This window comes from Carcharodon carcharias, chromosome 5 (genome assembly GCF_017639515.1).
Source record: "Carcharodon carcharias isolate sCarCar2 chromosome 5, sCarCar2.pri, whole genome shotgun sequence".
NCBI classification, from domain to species: domain Eukaryota; kingdom Metazoa; phylum Chordata; class Chondrichthyes; order Lamniformes; family Lamnidae; genus Carcharodon; species Carcharodon carcharias.
In genome coordinates, this window is record NC_054471.1 from 43501285 (window position 1) to 43522685 (window position 21401).

Below are 21401 nucleotides of genomic sequence, written 5' to 3' on the forward strand. Positions count from 1 at the left end.
GCGAGGTGTTGCAGCTGTAGTATGTGGGTGCTGGTGCAATCCACGATGTCCACATCCGTAGCAAGCGTTGGCTGCTCGAAATTCAGCTCAGAGTTGATGAGTTAGAGTCCGAGCTGCAGACACTGTGACACATCAGGGAGGGGGAGAGTTACCTGGACACTATTTCAGGAGACAGTCACACTCCTTAGATTAATTACATCAAATTTGGTCCATGGTAAGGGATGGGAAGGTGTGACTGCGAGTAAGGCAGGTATGGGGATCCAGAATTTAGCTTTGGAGAGACCTCAGCTGGTGCCCTTGTCCAATAGGTACGAGGTTCTTGCTTCCAGTGTGGATGAGGGCACGGACTGCAGGGAGGATGAGCGAACTGACCACAGCACCGTGGTACAGAGCGCCACTCAAGTGGGGAGAGAAAAGAGAAATGTAGTAGTAATAGGGAATAGCATAGCTAGGGGAATAGATACTGTTCTCTGCAGCAAAGACAGAGTTCCGAGGGCTGTGATGCCTACCTGGTGCCAAGGTTAAGGACATCTCTGCTGGGCTGCAGAGGAACGTGGAGCGGGAGGGGAAGGATCCAGTTGTCGTGGTCCACGTAGGTCCAACGTCATAGGTAGGACTAGGAAAGAGGTTCTGCTGAGGGACTATGAGCAGCTCGTGGCTAAATTAAAAAGCAGAACCACAAATGTAATAATCTCTGAATCACTACCTGAGCAATGTGTAAATTGACTTAGGGTAAATAAGATTAGAGAGGGAAATACGTGGCTCAAAGATTGGTGTGGGAGAAATGGGTTCCAATTCATGGAGCACTGGCATCAGTACTGGGGAAGGAGAGAGCTGTTCCATTGGGACCATGCTAGGACCAGTGCCCCGGCAATCTTACAACTAGATTTATAGATAGGACTTTAAACTAATTAGTTGGGAGGATTCAATTGAAGAGAAGTCTAAAAAATCAAAAGGAAACGAGAGAGCAGAGGTAAGGGTAGTGAAGACATGAACGATAATGAGTGTGACAGGCAGGGGCAGAAGAGTGTAGCAGAAATTAGAACCAGAATGAGCAATAATGGTAAAAAGTCAAAGCTTAAGGCTCTTTATCTGAAAGCATGTAGCATTTGTAACAAGATAGATGGAAATAAATGGATATGACTTGATGGCTATTGCAGAGACATGGTTGCAGGGTGACCAAGACTGGGAATATTCAAGGGTATTCAATGTTCTGGAAAAATAGACAAAAAGGAAAAGGAGGTGGGGTAACTTTGTAAATAAAGGGAGGTATCCGGGCGGTGGTGAGTAGTGATATAGGTGCAATAGATCATGATGTGGAATCAGTTTGGATGGAAATAAGAATAGCAAGAGGAAGAAGTCACAGGTGGGAGTCGTTTATAGGCCCCCAAAGAGTTGCCTCACTGTAGGACAAAATATAAATCAGGAAATTATGGAGGCATGTAAGATGGGTGCTACAATTGTCATGGATGATTTTAATCTGCATATTGACTGGACAAATCCAATTGGCAGGGGTAACACGGAAGATGAATTTGTAATCATGGATTGTTTCTTAGAGCAATACATTGCAGAACCTACCTGGGAATATGCTATTTTAAATCTAGTAATGTGTCATGAGGTAGGGTTAATAGATCTCGTAGTTAAAGATCCTCTAGCAGGTAGCAATCACAACATGGTAGAATTTCAAATTCAGTTTGAGGGCAAGCAACTCGGATCTCAAACCAATGTCCTCAACTTAATTAAGGGCAATTACAGAGGTATGAAGAAAGAGTTGTCTGAAGTGGGCTGGGAAAATAGACTAAGGGGAAGGTCAGTGGATGAGCTGTGGGCAGACATTTCATAATGCTCAGCAAAAATTTATCCCAGTTAAAAAGAAGGACTCGATGAGACTAAGGCATGCAAAGTGGCGAAAACTAGTGGTAGACCAGAGGTTTAGGAATATTTTAGGAACGTGCAGCGGAAGACTAAAAAGCTAATTAAAGAAAGAGAAAATTGATTATGAAAGTAAATTGGCACGAAATATAAAAGGTAACAGCAAGAGCTTCTACAGGCATATAAAAAGAAAGAGTAGCTAAAGTGAGCGTGGGATGCTGCCAGACCTGCTGAGTTTTCCCTTGGAGGACATGAATGGAGAATTGATAATTGGAGCAGGGAATTGGTAGATAATTTAAACCAATATTTTGCGTTGGCCTTCATGATGGTGAACACTATAAATATTCCAATGGTATCAGATAAACAAGGAGCTAATGGGAGGAAAGATCTTATAACGGTCTCTATCATGAGGGACAAAGTATTTGACAAACTAATGGGACTAAAGACAGGCAAGTCGCCAGGACCTGCTCTGGACATCTCAGGACTGCCCTGAAGAGTCATACGGACTCGAAACGTTAACTCTGTCATTCTCTCCATGGGTGCTGTCAGACCTGCTGAGTTTCTCCAGCATTTTTGTTTTTGCCAGGACCTGATGGCCTGCATCCAAGGGTTTTAAAGGAAGTGGCTGCAGAGATAGTGGAGGCATTGGTTGAAATATTCCAGAACTCACTGGATTCTGGGAGGGTCACAGCAGATTGTAAAACCATTAAGGGAAGGAGACAAAAAGCAGGAAACGATAGCCCAACCAGCCTGACATCTGTCTTTGGGGAACATGCTAGAGTCCATTATTAAGGAAGAAATAGGACACTTAGAAAAGCTTAACGCAATTAAACAGAGTCAACAAGGCTTTGTGAAAGGGACATCATGTTTGACAAATTTGCTAGTGTTCTTTGAGGATGTAACAAGCAGAGTTGATAAAAGGGAACCGGTAGATATAGTGTATTTGGATTTCTGGAAGGCATTCGATATGGTGCCACATAAAAGGTTATTGCACAAGTTAGGAGCTCATGGTATTTTGGGTGATGTATTAGCATGGATTGAGGATTAGTTAACACATTGAAGACAGAGTTGCGATTAATGGGTCTTTTTCAGGTTGGACAGATGTAACTAGTGGAGTGTCACAAGGATCAATCCCAGGACCTCAATTATTTACTATCTATATTAATGACTTGGAGGAGGGGACAGAGTGTAATGTATCCAAATTTGCTGATGATACAAAAACAGGTGGGAGGGCATGTTGTGATGAGGACATAAGGAACCTGCAAGGGGATATAGATAGGTTGAGTGAGTGGCCAAAAACTTGGCGGATGGAGTTTAATGTAGGAAAATGAAAGGTCATGCACTTTGGTAGGAAAAATCAAAAGGCAGGCTATTATTTAAATGGAGAGACTCCAAAACAGTGCAGCGTAAAGGGATCTGGGTGTTCTTGTACATGAAACGCAAAAAGTTAACATGCAGGTGCAGCAAGTAATTAAGAAAGCAAATGGAATTCTGGCCTGTATTGCTAGGAGGTTTGAGTTTAAAAATAGGGAAGTCTTGTTACAACTGTACAGGGTGTTGATGAGGCCACACCTGGAGTACTGTGTACAGCTTTGGTCCCTGTATTTAAGAAAGGATAAAAACAAAAACAGAATTACCTGGAAAAACTCAGCAGGTCTGGCAGCATCGGCGGAGAAGAAAAGAGTTGACGTTTCGAGTCCTCATGACCCTTCGACAGAACTTGAGTTCGAGTCCAGGAAAGAGCTGAAATATAAGCTAGTTTAAGGTGTGTGTGTGGGGGGCGGAGAGATAGAGAGACAGAGAGGTGGAGGGGGGGGTGTGGTTGTAGGGACAAACAAGCAGTGATAGAAGCAGATCAGGATATAGAAGCAGAAAGGATATACTGGTATTGGTGGCAGTTCAAAAGAGATTCACTAGGCTGATTCCTGGGATGAAGGGGTTGACTCATCAAGAACAGCTAACCAGGTTAGGCCTTTATTCATTAGAGTTTAGAAGATTGAGGGGTAATCTTATTGAAACGTAAAGGATTCTGAGGAGACTTGACAGGCTAGATGTTGAGATGATGTTTCCACTACTGGGGGAATCTCGAACTAGGGTGATATAGTTACAGAATAAGGGGACATTCATTTAAAACTGAGATACGAAGGAATTTCTTCTCTGAGGGTAGTGAATGTTTGGAATTCTCTACCCCAGGGATTTGTGGAGTCTAGATCACTGAAAGTATTTAAAGAGGAGGTAGATAGATTTTTGAAATATTCAGAAATTGAGGGCTATGAGGAGCTGGCTCAAAAGAGGAGTTGAGGCCTGGGGCAGATCAGCCATGATCTTATTGAATGGCAGGGCAGGCTTGAGGGGCCGAATGGCCTACTCTTCCTATTTCTTACGTCCCTCTATGGCAAGTATCTCTTCCTTTAGATAAGGAGACCAAAACTATACACACTACTCCAGGTGCAGCCTCACCAAGGCTCTATACAATTGCAGCAAGATATCCTTATCCTGCACGCAAATCTTCTTGCAATAAAGGCCAATGTACCATTTGTCTTTCAACTTATCAAATAGTAAAGATTCCTTTGAACAATTAGAGGACTTTGGCAAGAGGCTTACATGATAACAGCAGAACATTACGGAAAACAGTGGCCCACGTTGCAGCCAGTTCATGAACTCAAGATTTCCTCTCATGATCTCAGTATAGTAATAATGCTTCCATGTGGTGCTCCCACCTTTTCCTGTTGCCATCAATGACTCCTTGGCTCCCTGGGACTGGAAAGGAGTTGGGACCACTTTCATCATTAGCAAACTTTCCAGCAAAGGAGCTTGTCCATATATGCCCAGATCAGGATGTTAATCAATTTGGGTTACCTCAAGTTCAGGTGAATTACCTTTTGGGACAGCTTTTGAACCCAAACTTAAGGCCTTCTGTTGATTGATATTGATTTTGTTTTTCTTGCTGTCTTATGATGGGAAAGATCCTAAGGGTGAAATTCGACTTGGATGATGTCGCATCTGCTGCCCATTATATGCCCCACCTTTTATATGCAACTGTTGCTCAAGTCCAAGTCTGTTACTTCCTCCTCCGAGTGAAGAATTTTCTAAAATCTTAAATTTCTCCCCTTTTCAAATTTCCCTTTAAGAAACTTAATGGTCTGTAGCTATTTGTAAAACCCTGGAAATACTATGATCAGTTCAAAAAGCTATTAATGCATGGTGCTCTTATTGATACTTAACTTCACAAAATTATGAAACCTCTAAGCTATAGCATCTTCATGAATATCCATATTTAAATGAGTGAGGCTTCCGCTCAGTGGCTTTGAGAGCTGAAATTTCTTGCTTTTTAAAAAAAATATAGATTGCAACCAAAGTCTGAAATTTTCCTTCAAAGATGCTCAAAAAATTCTGTTCCAATTTTCATATGTATCCCTTGATGTAAAGGGGCCTTCATTTGTGTTGGAAATCTTCAAGGTCTTGTGGTTGTAGCAAAGCATTGCAGGCTGATCTATTTTGGAGTCTACCAAATTTGAAGTTGTGCACCTTTCAGTACCCAGTTGGAATTTATGAATGTGCTTCTCCACTCATGATCTGTTCTGAAACTGCTTTGTGTCAACCCCTACATTTAGCCTGGTGATTAATAAAAGTCTATTGAAATGAGAATGATGCACCTGGGCTAGCTTCATAGGCCTATTTAAACATAGCCCCCATTAACAGGTTTCATTAGAGATTGTTGAGTTTGTGGGACCCAACTGTAGGGAGCAGTTTAGGCGAATGGTATTGAAACATAGGTAAGCATGTGAGGGAGAAGGGAATAGAGGGTTAATTTGATGGTTAGATGAGGAAGGATGGGAGGAGGTTCAAATGGAGCATAAATGCCAACATGGACTAGTTGAGCCAAATAGCCTGTTCCTATGCTGGGTGTTCTATGTAATAAAAAGAAACATAACGCTAATAGAAGGTTTCTTAGGAACAGAAACTGCAGGTTCTATATTGCCTGCCCTCCTTTTCCTTGATGCAAAAAGTTGCTTCTGTAAGCATTTTCCTTCATTCTGAGACCTGGTGGAACTAAGTATATACTCTGCCCATTACAATCCAAGAACTTTGAGGGTCTTGATCATTTTATGGACGTTTTCTGCTAAACTAATCTCTTTTAAAATGGTCTTCTGTTCTGTATGGAGAGTGGCCTTTTTTGCATTCCTCTGGATTGCTACCTAATAACTTGATGTTTGAACAGTAAAAGCTGTAGAAATGCTTAAGACTGCTAAGAAAGTTATCATGAATGAAGTGAGTAAATGCTCACTGTTAGGAGTAATGCACTTGAAGAACAATGAGAATAAATCCTCAAAATTGTACAGCAAGGGAAAAATGAGTAATCTTAGTGTCAGAAACATTCGATGTTAGTTCTTGCAATTCCCTTCACTGTAATGACTTTCTAACATGATCTGCATGGATCCAATGTATTAATGCTGCATTCTGCAAGCTGTTTTGTTGGCAAAAAGAGCTAAAAAAAACTTATGCTATACAGTACTTTTAGTGTAGTTTTGCTTGGAGCACGTACATAAAATGTAGTGGCTGTGAGACCCTGAATATGACACCAGGTACTTCACACCGAATGAGTTACTTGTAGGCAAGCATTCTCATGATGGATTTTGTACTTTCTATTTGCAGATCGTGGATCTGTACATGTTACTGAGAGTGAAAGGATCTTCCAACGCAGAATAAAGGAGATTCTACAGCAGAATAACTATTCGGTGTAAGAAGCTTCTTATTTCCTCGTTTATATATTTATTATTTTGATCAAGGTTTTAAAAATCTCACTTCGCTGTTTTAAACTAGGTTTTTGTCACAATCTGTGGAGGAAAGTGAAGAGTTTGAAACGCTCCCTTCTAACTTGACATTGCATGTGGATGGAATATCTCTTGAAGCCCTTTCCTGTACGCCTGCTAATCTGGTTGAAATACATAATGATGAGAAAAGTAAGAAATATTGCTTCTGAGCTGCCATTTGTTCTAACTTGTGTTTTTAACTCACCTGCTGTGCTAGACTCGGGGTGAAAATAGTACAAGTCCTGTCCATTTTTTAAGAATTTGTTCATGGGATGTGGGCGTCGCTGGCTAGGCCAGCATTTATTGCCCATCCCTAATTGCCCTTGTTTAGGGGGCATTTAAGAGTCAACCTTAACTTTTTCCTTCCTTAAAAGACATTGGTGAACCCAATGGGCTTTTATGACAATCAGCAATGGTTTCATGGTCATCATCAGATTTTTAATTTGTATTGAATTCAAATTTCACTATCTGCCATGGTGGGCTTCAAACCTGGGTCCCCAGAGCATTATCCTGGGTCTATAGTCTAGTGACAATACCACTATGCCACTGACTCCGCACTGCTCATATGTGTATTTGACTGTTAATTTATTTGAATAGTGCTTCACAGTTTCACACTTTGGTGAATTTCGTAGTTTTCAAGTTAAATGAAGTGGAGGCTGGGGATAATGTCAAAGGTGGAAAAATGATGATCATTATTGGGTCAGGAAACATGAGTCTGTAGAGAGTAAAACTCTCCGTACTCTAACTGAATAGTGTACTTTAATAGAGTAACTATTGCTCTAAACAGCTTTTTTAAAAGGCTAGGTACATAACTTCACCCTTTTACAATTCTGACTTGTGACTAAACCCTGGGAGGAGAGATTCTAAACAGTGAGTAAGCTAACTTTCCGAATATTAACCTCTTGGTGTTGATTTTATATTATATTCAAACAACCCGTAGAATCATAGAAAAGTTAGAGCACAGAAGGAGGCCATTCGGCCCATCTTGTCCATGCCAGCCCGAAGACACCCAGGTGTCCTTTCTAATCCCACCTTCCTGCATCCAGCCCATAGCCCTGCAGCTTACAGCACTTAAGGTGCAGATCCATGTACTTTTTAAAAGAGTTTAGAGTTTCTGCCTCTACCACCAACTTGGGTCTTCAGGGACCTGTGTACTTGTACGCCAAAATCTCTGACTTCATCCACCACTCTTAGTATATTCCCATTTATTGTGTAATCCCTGTAACTGTTTGACCTCCCTAAATGTATGACCTCACACTTCTCTTGATTAAAATCCATCTGCCACTTTACTGCCCACTCCACCAACCCATCTATATCGTTTTGTAAATTAGGGCTATCCTCTACACTATCCACTACTTGGCCAATCTTTGTGCCATCTGCAAATTTCCCAATCGTGCCCCCCACATTCACGTCCAATTTGTTAATATATAACACGCAATCGCATGCATTGACTCTTAGGATGGCTCTTGTTAAATAAATAACTTCATTTCATTAGAAATGCATACTGAAAAATGTGGGAAAGTTGTTAAAGGTTTTTTCCTGCAATAATTTATACAACTGCATATATTAAGAGCTTTGTAGTATAGTTTGTTCCTCTGAAAATCAAAGGCATTTGAATCAAATTAGCTAAATTCAAATCTTTAGTGCAAACATGACTTGGAATAAATTATGATATAGAATAGATTTATTAGTTAAATCTTTAAAGTGAACTGCCATAAATTTATTTCATTTTGAATTGAATTTTTATTCCTTCCCCAAAAAAGTAGCAGTGAGTCACGGAAATGCAGAGATTGAAGATGCAATAGTTGATGAAGGAACAATTCTAAGTATAATGGAGAGCAGTCAGACGTTCCACCCCTCATCACAAAGGTTAATTCAGTCTCCAGTTTTCAGTGAGTATGTAAGGTTGAACATCAGTTTTGTATCATTGAAATTTTTGACAAAATTGAAATTCACTATTGTGAAAATTCTCCCTGCTGATGTCTAGGAAAAAATATTGTTATAACCTTTTCATTGGTTCTCCTTAAAACTGATGCTGCCCTGGTGCTGGAGCAGAGACCAAGCATCGGCAGCAGTTCATGCATCAATATTAAACCAGTCTTGCACAGACCCTCTTGGTAGATATGTCCTTGGAATATTTCAGCACAAAGCTACAGTTGCATTATCCATAAAGAAAGGTTGAAAGGGGTTGGGGGGGTGCGAGGGAAAGGGGAATTGCTCCCTCTGCAGTTTCACCACTTTTGCCTTGTCCACCAAGGCAAGTCCCCACCACCCTAGCCCATAACTTGCATCTTTTTCTGGTTTCTCTCCTATCTATCCTCATGTCCTCTCTGGCTTCACCTTCTCCAAGAGATCCGCCTCCCCATGACTCCATTCCCACCAAATCCCTAAGATCCTTCCAAGTCCCCATGATTGCTGAGATTGTAAATGGTTCCTCTTAGGTAGGTACTGTACCCCTAAACTGTTGTCATAACCCCCTCCACAGAACTTTGCTGAAGCAGCCACACATCATCTTCCTCTCCAGTCGTTATTCATGTTGAGCCTTCCAAATAAGTGCTCATCTTTCCTCCAATGTTTGAACCTCTTCGTTCAAATATCCATCTCTGCAGTTCTGAGATGAATCCTAATCAGTCACAAATGGGATACAGTATGATTGTGGTTGTGGTGCACTGTTCCTCCTCCTCTTCCAAACTTATTGTGGCCTTTACAACTCAAATAGTGGTCATGTTAAATTGGTTTAATTCCCAGGAATTCACCAAGGCTCCTTAGACAGCACCTTCCAAACCCATGACCACTACCATCTAGAAGGACAAGGGCAGCAGATAGATGGGGACACCACCACCTGGAAGTTCCCCTCCAATCACTCACCATCCTGACTTGGAAATATATCGCCGTTCCTTCACTGTCACTGGGTCAAAATCCTGGAACTCCCTTCCTAACAGCACTGTGGGTGTATCTACACCACATGGACTGCAGCGGTTCAAAAAGGCAGCTCACCACCACCTTCTCGAGGGTAACTAGGGATAGGCAATAAATGCTGACCCAGCCAGTGAAGCGCATATCCCGTGAATGAATAAAAAGAAAAAAGCAGCAAAAATTTCAGTGTCGTCCCACGCCCATTCCCCTGCACCCTTCGCATGTTTGTCTGAATCTCTTAAGCACCCCTTGCCCTCTGGCACTTGCACACTTGTGTTCTCTGTCATTTTTTCCATTCTTTGTATCACCAATCCTACCCTCTCCTTAACCCCTCCTGCTCTTCCCACTCTTGGTGCTGTCTTTCTCATTTGTTTCAACTGCTATGCAAGTGTGTCCATCATCAATAACTTAGAAGCATCTACTTTGAAAATTAAACCTCAAGGTACTCGGTTTTGAGAGTGAGATATTCTGCTTGCAAGCTAACACATTTTCAATATGTAACCTGTTTAAATAGATGCCAGTCACGACCAGGCAATAGTGCATCTGTTAGCTGGGTTAGAGGAAGACGGGTTTGGGAATGCAGGATCTCCATTTGCACCTGGTAGACCTTCGCAACAACAATCTGCAGGAAGTTGTAGCTATCTGCAGAATAGTGATGATGAAGAAAATGAGCCGGAAATTCAAAAAGAGGAGTTGGAACTCAGTTTAATAATGTCTCAGCGTTGGGATGGCGATTTTCCAGATAATGTTGGGAAAATGAGGTAAGAAATTTATACATCTAGTTTATCAAACTCTTTGAAAAGCAGAGTACTTTCTGTGAATGATTTTAAGCACTTAATTTTTATTCCTGTTCACTTACAAGAATTATTTATTCAATTTTGATCCAAAGAAAGGATGGAATGGTATAAATCTTGACTAAGTATTAGCACACTCTACCCAGCAGCACACCAGTACTGTTGTGTTATCTGCATTTGTTATTTAATTATTGACATACCATGTTTCACAGTTTTAGTCAACCAATATGAGATGTTATGTTGAGCAGAGCCGCCATCTTTGGCTCTTGGTACAAACTCTCTTCTTGCCACCCTCTCTATCACTGTCCTTTTGCTGAATCAAATTGTTTGCAATCTCTGTGTTCCAGTTGAACTTCTAAACCCATTTCTTTGACTCTTAAGTGAGGGGAAAATTTGCTGTTGAAGCCAGAGACTTGTTGAACATTTCAATGCAGACATGCCTTGAAACCCAGCATTCTAAGGAAAAATTGTACAGATCTACTCGTTAGTTTGAACTCTTGATCGTTTTAGGAATTTGTAACTCTTTCGAGTACAAACCCATTTCCATCTGTTTCAGATGAAGTTACATTGTTTCATAGTTTGCCCTTGTGAGATTTGAACTCTTGATCTTGGGGTTACAAACCCAGTACCATAACCACTTGGCTATTTAGGCCAAGCTAAATGTAACTCTTTCGAGTACAAACCCATTTCCATCTGTTTCTGATGAAGTTACGTTGTTTCATAGTTTGCCATTGTGAGATTTGAACTCTTGATACTCTTGAGTAAACCTGTTTCCATCTGTTTCAGATGAAGTTACATTGTTTCATAGTTTGCCATTGTGAGATTTGAACTCTTGATACTCTTTTTTTGAGTAAACCTGTTTCCATCTGTTTCAGATGAAGTTACATTGTTTCATAGTTTGCCATTGTGAGATTTGAACTCTTGATCTTGGGGTTACAAACCCAGTGCCATAACCACTTGGCTATTTAAGCCAAGCCTCGTTAGTTTGAAGTTGCTTAATTCACGTTTATTGGATAATTTAAGTCATGCCTGAAAAGGCTCTTAGGTATTTGTAAATTCTGCAGTGTCATTGCACTATTGGTTAAATGTAAATGTGTAATCTACTTCTCTGCACCTGGTGTCCAGCCACTGAGCAGCAGAGGCCTGATAATGGGTCCTCTATGTCTCAAGGCATAGAGCTGAGGTGCAAAGCATCCCTTAATTTGCACATCCTGCAGCTTTATGAAAATTCTACTGACAGATAGCAATCATTACATAGAATTTAACTGATCTTAAAGAATTCTCAAATGCAGGGAGTATACTGAGCTTACCTTCATTCTTTCAGCATTTGAAATGAGATTGACTTTGGGAAATTGTGTATTGGATGAATGGGTCATAAGTGAATATGAAATAAGAGCAGGATTAGACCATACGGCCCTTCAAGCTTCCTCTGCCATCCAATACTGATTATGGTTGATCTACTTGAACTCTGCTTTCCTGCAGACTCCTATTACCCTTTGATTTCCTGAAAAATCAAAAGTCAGACTATGCCAGCTTTGAATATAAGCGATGGAGCAACCATAATCTTCTGGGGTAGAGAATTACAAAGATTTGCAACCCTCTGAGTGAAGAAATGTCTCCTCATTCTCGGCCTGAAAAGATCGACCCCTTATCCTGAGACCATGCTCCCATGTTCTACATTCCCCAACCAACAGAAACTACATTGTATTGTCAGCAAAGCTGGATGCAGTAAGCTTTCCAACCTAATAGGATATTTGCTAAGAATGCTTGAAGCCAATGACTATCTTTGGCGTTTTTTTTAAAAAAAGTAATGTTTCAGATTTTCAGAGAAGAATTTAAGTGACTGCTCATCGGAGGAAGATAATGCGTTTTCTGATGGCCAGATGGAGTGGCGAGGAAATCGGAACATGATGGCTAATCTTTCTATTCCTCAGCTTGATGGAGCTGCAGATGAGAACACTGGTATGTGTCTTTGTTGTCTGTGGTGTAACCCAGTGAGCACTGAAGGGCTAGATCAGCTTAAATGGCATGCAAATATTTGATGTATTGAGGGGAAAAAATTGCATCTTAATACTATGCATTAATTTCAGGCTGTGGCAAAATTGAAGATTCCTTTTAACTACCCTGCTTTGTTGCACCCTTGAAGATCCAATACATTTATCAAACACAATTGTTCTATTCCAGGAAGCCAGGCAGTGAAGGATAGAGCTAGAGCCAATCATGACATACTTTTGTAGGCTTTTGTTTGCAGAGATTCACACTACAAACATACTCTTCCTAACCTAAATTGCTACAGTTTCAAACTGTTCCAATTTTTAAGTGCACAAATGAATCCCCAGTTAATGTCCACCATCTGCAAACAGTTAAATACAATTAATATAAAATTAACAATTTCCTTTTCATAATGCTGTGTTGACTGTGCCTGATTATTATAATTTTCCATGTGCTCTAACACCTCCTCAATAGATTCCAGCATTTTCTTGACAACTGATGCCAAGATAACTGGATGGCAGTATCATTTTCTCTCTCCCCTCCTTTCTTCTGTTACATTGGCTGCCTTCCACTCCCCTGGGATTGTTCCAGAATCTAGGAAACTTTTGAAGATCACATCAATTGGGGGAGGGGTGGTGGTATTCCAGAGACTTAGGGTAATGATCTGGGGACCCAATGCAGAAGATATGGCTGAAGCATTTGCTGTGATCTTCAGCCAGTAGTGCCAAGTGGATGATCCATCTCAGCCTTCTCCTGAGATCCGCAGCATCACAGATGCCAGTCTTCAGCCAATTCGATTCACTTCACGTGATATCAAGAAAAGGCTGAAGGGACTGGATAGTGCAAAGGCTATGGGCCCTGATAATATTCCTCCAATAGTACAGAAGACTTGTGCTCCAGAACTTATCGTGCCCCTAGCCAAGCTGTTCCAGTATAGCTACAACACTGGCATCTATCTGGCTATGTGGAAAATTGCCCAGGCATGTCCTGTACATAAAAAGCAGGACAAATCCAACCCGGCCACTGACTGCCCCGTCAGTCTGCTCTCCATCATCAGTAAAGTAAAGGAAGCCATCATCAACAGTGCTATCAAGCGGCACTTGCTTAGCAATAACCTGCTCACTGACACTCTTAGTTTGAGTTCCGCCAGGGCCACTCAGCTCCTGATCTCTTTACAACCTTGGTTCAAACATGAACAAGCGAGGTGAACTTGTGAGGTGGGAGTGACTGCCCTTGACATCAAGGCCGCATTTGACTGAGTTTGGCATCAAGGAGCCCTAGCAAAACTGGAGTCCATGGGAATCGGGGGGAAAACTCTCCACTGGTTGGAGTCATACCTAGCACAAAGGACAGTGGTTGTTGGAAGTCAGTAATCTCAGCTCCGGGACATCACTGCAGGAATTCCTCAGAATATTGTCCTCGGTCCAACCATCATCAGCTGCTTCATCAATGATCTTCCTCCTATCATAAGGTCAGAAGTGAGGATATTCGCTGATGATTGTACAATGTTCAGCACCGTTCAAGACTCCTCCGATTATGAAGCAGTCCTTGTCCAAATGCAGCAAGAGCTGGACCTGGACAACATTCGTGTCACACAAGGCAATGACCATCTCCAACAAGAGAGAATCTAACCATCGCCCCTTGACATTCGATGGCACTGCCATCACTGAATCCCCCACAATCAACATCCTGGGGGTTACCATTGACCAGAAACTGAACTGGACTAGCCCTATAAATACTGTGGCTACAAGAGCAGGTCAGAGGCTAGGAATCCTGTGGAGAGCAACTCACCTCCTGACTCCCCAAAGCCTGTCCACCATCAAGGCGCAAGGCACAAGTCAGGAATGTGATGGAATACCCCCCACTTGTCTGGATGAGTGCAGCTCCCACAACACTCAAGCAGCTTGACACTGTCCAGGGCAAAGCAGCCTGCTTGATTGGCACCCAAATCATCTGGCCTGTACAGATCCCATCTTCCCCAGAACCCATCCCAATATCTGAGGAATCTAAAGTCCTCACTCCTGCACCTACTCTCCAACTATATATTACTCCATTCTATCCTTTTTTTTATTCATTCATGGGATATGTGCTTCACTTGCTGGGCTAGCATTTATTGCCCATTCCTATTTGCCTTTGAGAAGGTGGTGGTGAGCTGCCTCCTTGAACCATTGTAGCCTATGTGGTGTAAGTACACCCACAGTGCTGTTAGGGAGTGAGTTCCAGGATTTTGACACATGGATAGTGAAGGAACGGCGACATTTTTCTAAGTCAGGATGGTGAGTCTCTTGCAGGGGAACTTCCAGGTGGTGGTGTTCCCATCTAAGTCGCTCGCCATCCTGACTTGGAAATATATCACCGTTCCTTCACTGTCACTGGGTTAAAAATCCTGGAGCTCCCTCCCTAACAGCGCTGTGGGTGTACCTACTCCACATGGGCTACAGTGGTTCAAGAAGGCAGCTCACTACCACCATCTCAAGGTCGAGTAGGGATGGGCAACAAATGCCGGCCCAGCCAGCGAAGCCCACATCCTGTGAATAAATTTAAAAGAAAGATAGATTGGAGTAATGTATAGCTGAAGAGAAGGTGCAGAAGCAAGGACTTTAGATTCCTCAGATATTGGGATTGGTTCTGGGGAAGATGGGATCTGTACAGGCCAGATGAATTGTACCCAAAGAGCCAGGACCAATGTCCTTTGGGGCAGTTTGTTAGCTTTTGGGGAGAGTTTAAGCTAACTTGGCAAGGTGACAGGAACCAGGTGGTAACTTTGGAGAGGAAAAACAAGATGCACAAAGCATTGGGAGAAACAGATAACACTAGATAGAGAAATAGGTGGGGTCAGAGTAAAAGGGAATGCAATAAGATCTAAATTAGGTTACAGTGCATCTATGTGAACATGTAAATAAGGTTGGTGAGCTGCAGGGCAAATATCTACTTGGGAGAAAGATGTTGTGGTAATAATGGAGACCTGGCTCAAGAAAGGGCAGAACTTGATACCAAATATTCCTGCATACAAGGTGTTTAGGAAAGACGTGGAAGGAAAGAAAGTAGAAAGGGCGGAAGCATTGATTACAGTGCTGGAGGGAGAGGGCAGATAGGCAGAAAGGTTTCCGAAATGTGCTCAGGAAAATTTTCTAGAATCAGTATGTTTCCAGTCTAACAAGGAAGGAGACATAGCTGGATCCATTTCTGGGGAATGAGGTGAGGTAAGTGAATCAAATGTCACTGGGGGAAAATTGAGAAGACAGTGATCATAATATCGTGAGGTTTAGGTTTTCTATGGAAAAAGACAAAGCTGTCCAGAGTAAAAATAAATAATTGGAGGTGGGCTGATTTCAGTGGGTGAGAATGGGCATGGCTCAGGTAAACTGGAAGCAAAGGCAGAAAAAGCAGGTAACAGAATAATAGGCAGAGATAGTCAGGGCACTGTTGATGTACTTTCCCATGAGGAAGAAAGGTAGAATAAACAAATCCAGAGCTCCTGGATGACAAACCAGATAGAAAGTAAGATGAGGCAGAAAGTGTGTATGACAGATGTCAAGCGGATAATACAAGTGAGAACAAGGCTGAATATAGAAAGTTTAGAGGGGAAGTGAAAAAAATAAGAGCAGCTATGAGAGTATGAGAAGAAACTGGCAGCTAACAAAGAAATCCAAAAGCCTTCCTTAGGCATACAAATAAGCTGGGACAAAATTCAGTCACTTGGCCAAATGAGGATTGATCAATGATTTAAGGGCAAATCATTTTAACGAGTTGGTTTTCTGATGAAGTAACAAAGGTTTGATGAAGGAAATGTGGTGTACATGGACTGCTAAAGGGAATTTGATGAATGCCACAAATTTTTTAATTCTTTCATGATGCATGGATGTGCTAGCAAGGCCAGCATTTATTGCCCAGCCCTAATTGCCCTTGAGAAGATGGTGATAAACTGCCTTCTTGAATCGCTGCAGTCCATGAGGCATAGGTGCACCCACAGTGCTGTTAGGAAAGAAGTTCCAGGATTTTGATTCAGCGACAGTGAAGGAATGAGTTGCTGCAGTGCACCTTGTAGATGGTAAACAATGTTGCCACTGTACATCACTGGTGGAGGGAGTGAATGTTGAAGGTGGTGGATGGGGTGCCAAGCAAGTGAGCTGATTTCTCCTGGATGGTGTCAAGCCTCTTGTGCTGTTGCAGCTGTACTCATCCAGGCAGGCGGAGAGTATTCCATCACACTCCTGACTTGTACCTTGTTGATAGTGGGAAGGCTTTGGGGAGTCAGGAGGTGAGTTACTCACCAGAGAATTTCAAGCCCCTGACCTGCTCATGTACACACAGTATTTATATGGCTGGCCCAGTTCAGTTTCTGGCCGCTGGTAACCCCCTGGATGTTGATGGTGGGGGATTCAGCAATGGTAATATCATTGAACGTCAAGAGGAGATGGTTGGATTCTCTCTTGTTGGACGTGGTCACTGCCTGTCACTTGTGTGGTTACTTGCCACTTGTTAGCCCAAACCTGAATTTTGTCCAGGTCTTTATGGACAGTGGACTGCCTCATTATCTGAGGAGTCACAAATGGTACTGAACATCGTGCAATCATCAGCAAACATCCCCAGAACGTCTGACATTATGACGGGGGCGGGGAGAAGATCATTGATGAAACAGCTGAAGATGGCAGAGCCTAGGACAGTAACATGCTTGCCAGCAAAGTTGAAGCCAATGGAATAAAAGTAACGGTCGCAATATGGGTTCAAAGTTGGCTGAGTAACAGGAAACAGAATAATGGTGAATGATTGGTTATTTTTCAGACTGGAGGAATGTATACTGTGGGATTTCCTCGGGGATCAGTATTAGGACCACTTCTTGATCTATATTAATGGCCTTGACTTGTGCGTGCAGAGCATAATTTCAATCTTTGCAGGCGACACAAAATGTGGACATATTATGAACTGTGAGGAGGATAGTGATAGACTTCAAGAAGACATAGGCTGATGGAAAGGGCAAACACGTGGAGGCTAAAATTGAATGTGGAGAATCATGAAGTGGTTAGTTTTGGGACAAAGAATGAGGAAATGCAATGTAAAATAAAAGATACAATTCTAAAGCTCGTTCAGGAGCAGAGGGACCTGGAGGTAAATGCACACAAATCATTGAAGGTGACAGGGCAGATTGATAAAGCAGTTATTAAAGCATACTAAGTCCTGGGCTTTATAAATAGAGGCATGAGAGTATGAAAGCAAAATTATGATGAACCTTTATGATTCGGTCTTAACTGGAATAGTGTCCAATTCTGACGCCACTCTTCATAAAGGAAGTGAAGGCATTGGATAGAGTGAAGAAAAGATTTAAGAGAGTGGTCTGGGGATGAGGGTTTTCAGTTACCTGGATAAATTGACAAAGCTGAGGCTGTTCTCCTTAGAGATGCGAAGGTTGAGAGGAGATTTTAGAGGTATTCAAAATCATGAGGGTTCTAGACAGTAGATGGAAGGAAACTGTTCCTATTGGTGGAAGGGCTGAAAACCAGAGGACACAGACTTAAGATGATTGGCAAAAAAACAGGCAGTGAGGAAAATCTTTATGTAGTAAATGGTTAGGATCTAGTATACACTGTCTGAGAGGGTGGTAGAGACAGATTTTATTCACGGCATTCAGAAGAGAATTGGACGATTACCTGAAGAGAGAATTTGCAGGTCTACGGGGAATTGAAGGGTGAGTGGAACTAGTAGTCGTTTTTTTTCGAGTTCTGGCACAGGCTCATCAGATCAATTGGCAGCCTCCTATGCTGTAACCATTCTATGATTCTGCAGTATATGGGGTCAATTAACTTCCTAGAATGCAAACAAATATCTATTACAGGACCTTTCAATAACGCTGAGAAAATTCAGCATATATACATTATTATGGTTTAAGGGGTTAGGAATAATTATACAATTGTACTATTAAATGTATAGCAATGTTTATATTCTAAGATAAAAGCAAAAAACTGCAGATGCTGGAAATCCAAAATAAAAATACCTGGAAAAATTCAGGTCTGGCAGCATCTGCGGATAGGAACACAGTTAACGTTTCAAGTCCATATGAGTCTTCAACAGAACTAAGTAAAAATAGAAAAAGAGGTGAAATATAAGCTGGTTTAAGGTGGGGGTGGGACAGGTAGAGCTGGATAGAGGGCCAGTGATAGGTGGAGATAGCTAAAAGATGTCATAGACAAAAGGACAAAGAGTTATTGAAGGTGGTGATATTATCTAAGGAATGTGCTAATTAAGGGTAGAAAGCAGGACAAGCAAGGTATAGATAGCCCTAGTGGGGGTGGGGTGGGGTGAGGGGATGGGATCGAATCTCAGGAAAGATGTGGTAGCCCTGGAGAGGGTCCAGAGGAGGTTCACGAGAATGATCCCAGGAATGAAAGGCTTAACATATTAGGAACATTTGAGGACTCTGGGTCTATACTCGATGGAGTTTAGAAGGATGAGGGGGGATCTGATTGAAACTTACAGAATACTGAAAGGCCTGGATAGAGTGGACGTGGGGAAGATGTTTCCATTAGTAGGAGAGACTAGGACCCGAGGGCACAGCCTCAGAGTAAAGGGAAGACCTTTTAGAACAGAGATGAGGAGAAACTTCTTTAGCCAGAGTGGTGAATCTATGGAATTCATTGCCACAGAAAGCTGTGGAGGCCAGGTCATTGAGTGTATTTAAGACCGAGATAGATAGGTTCTTGATTGGTAAGGGGATCAAAGGTTACAGAGAGAAGGTGGGAGAATCGGGTTGAAAAATTTATCAGCCATGAATGAATGGCGGAGCAGTCTCAATGGGCCGAATGGCCTAATTTCTGCTCCTATTTCTTATGGTCTTATGGAAATAGGCTAAAATGTTTATATTCTAGTTGGTATTGAATAGGATAACAGGATAAGCATAATGAACCTGAAAGCACCTCGGGCAACATTTCTTTGGATAGAAACAAAAAAATAGAGATAAAAACAAAAAAACTGCGGATGCTGGAAATCCAAAACAAAAACAGAATTACCTGGAAAAATTCAGCAGGTCTGGCAGCATTGGCGGAGAAGAAGAGTTGACGTTTCGAGTCCTCATGACCCTTCGACAGAACTTGAGTTTGAGTCCAAGAAAGAGTTGAAATATAAGCTGGTTTAAGGTGTGTGTGTGGGGGGTGGAGAGATAGAGAGAGAGAGGTGGGGGTGTGGTTGTAGGGACAAACAAGCAGTGATAGAAGCAGATCATCAAAAGATGTCAACGACAATAGTACAATAGAACATATAGGTGTTAAAGTTAAAGTTGGTAATATTATCTAAACGAATGTGCTAATTAAGAATGGATGGTAGGGCACTCAAGGTATAGCTCTAGTGGGGTTTTTTTTTATATAATGGAAATAGGTGGGAAAAGGAAAATCTTTATAAGTTATTGGAAAAAAAAGGAAGGGGGAAACAGAAAGGGGGTGGGGATGGGGGAGGGAGCTCACGACCTAAAGTTGTTGAATTCAATATTCAGTCCGGAAGGCTGTAAAGTCCCTAGTCGGAAGATGAGGTGTTGTTCCTCCAGTTTACATTGGGCTTCACTGGAACAATGCAGCAAGCCAAGGACAGACATGTGGGCAAGAGAGCAGGGGGGAGTGTTAAAATGGCAAGCGACAGGGAGGTTTGGGTCATTCTTGCGGACAGACCGCAGGTGTTCTGCAAAGCGGTCACTCAGTTTACGTTTGGTCTCTCCACTGTAGAGGAGACCACATTGGGAGCAACGAATGCAGTAGACGAAGTTGGGGGAAATGCAAGTGAAATGCTGCTTCACTTGAAAGGAGTGTTTGGGTCCTTGGATGGTGAGGAGAGAGGAAGTGAAGGGGCAGGTGTTGCATCTTTTGCGTGGGCATGGGGTGGTGCCATAGGAGGGAGTTGAGGAGTAGGGGGTGATGGAGGAGTGGACCAGGGTGTCCCGGAGGGAGCGATCCCTACGGAATGCCGATAAGGGGGGTGAAGGGAAGATGTGTTTGGTGGTGGCATCATGCTGGAGTTGGCGGAAATGGCGGAGGATGATCCTTTGAATGCGGAGGCTGGTGGGGTGATAAGTGAGGACAAGGGGGACCCTATCATGTTTCTGGGAGGGAGGAGAAGGCGTGAGGGCGGATGCGCGGGAGATGGGCCGGACACGGTTGAGGGCCCTGTCAACGACCGTGGGTGGAAAACCTCGGTTAAGGAAGGAGGAGGACATGTCAGAGGAACTGTTTTTGAATGTAGCATCATCGGAACAGATGCGACGGAGTCGAAGGAACTGAGAGAATGGGATGGAGTCCTTACAGGAAGCGGGGTGTGAGGAGCTGTAGTTGAGATAGCTGTGGGAGTCGGTGGGTTTGTAATGGATATTGGTGGACAGTCTATCACCAGAGATTGAGACAGAGAGGTCAAGGAAGGGAAGGGAAGTGTCAGAGATGGACCACGTGAAAATGATGGAGGGGTGGAGATTGGAAGCAAAATTAATAAATTTTTCCAAGTCCCGACGAGAGCATGAAGCGGCACCGAAGTAATCATCGATGTACCGGAGAAAGAGTTGTGGAAGGGGGCCGGAGTAGGACTGCAACAAGGAATGTTCCACATACCATTTCTTTGGATAGAGTGGTTTAGTTGCCAATCTCAAGAAAATAAGAGCTGTGGGTCACAGTGATTGCAAGTAAGCTGAGATAAACTTTTTTCTTTAAAATGAACCAAATAATAGTGTAGTCAGTACCTTCCCACATCCCCCACCATTCATTCTGTGTGTGTGTGTGTGTGTGTGTGTGTGTGTGTGTGTGTGTGTGTGTGTGTGTGTGTGTGTGTGTGTGTGTCTTTCTCTCTCTCTGTGTCTTTCTCTCTCTCTGTGTCTTTCTCTCTCTCTGTGTCTTTCTCTCTCTCTGTGTCTCTCTCTCTCTCCCTCTCTGTGTGTCTCTCTCTCTCCCTCTCTGTGTGTCTCTCTCTCTCTCTGTGTGTCTCTCTCTCTCTCTGTGTGTCTCTCTCTCTGTCTCTCTCTCTCTCTGTGTGTCTCTCTCTCTCT

At 42.5% G+C, this 21401-nt stretch overlaps 1 protein-coding gene across 5 annotated transcripts in view; it reads left to right on the forward strand.

The window, feature by feature from the left end:
• rev3l (REV3 like, DNA directed polymerase zeta catalytic subunit) overlaps positions 1 to 21401 on the forward strand; it is a 221247-nt gene that overhangs the window by 119102 nt on the left and 80744 nt on the right. For 3 of the 5 annotated variants that reach the window (XM_041187885.1, XM_041187888.1, XM_041187889.1), the window contains 5 exons: positions 6529 to 6613; positions 6697 to 6836; positions 8450 to 8578; positions 10117 to 10363; positions 12216 to 12358. In XM_041187885.1, coding sequence (XP_041043819.1) covers positions 6529 to 6613; positions 6697 to 6836; positions 8450 to 8578; positions 10117 to 10363; positions 12216 to 12358 — 744 coding nt within the window. The remainder of the gene's footprint in view (positions 1 to 6528; positions 6614 to 6696; positions 6837 to 8449; positions 8579 to 10116; positions 10364 to 12215; positions 12359 to 21401) is intronic. The other 2 variants (XM_041187886.1, XM_041187890.1) reach the window with 1 other exon arrangement.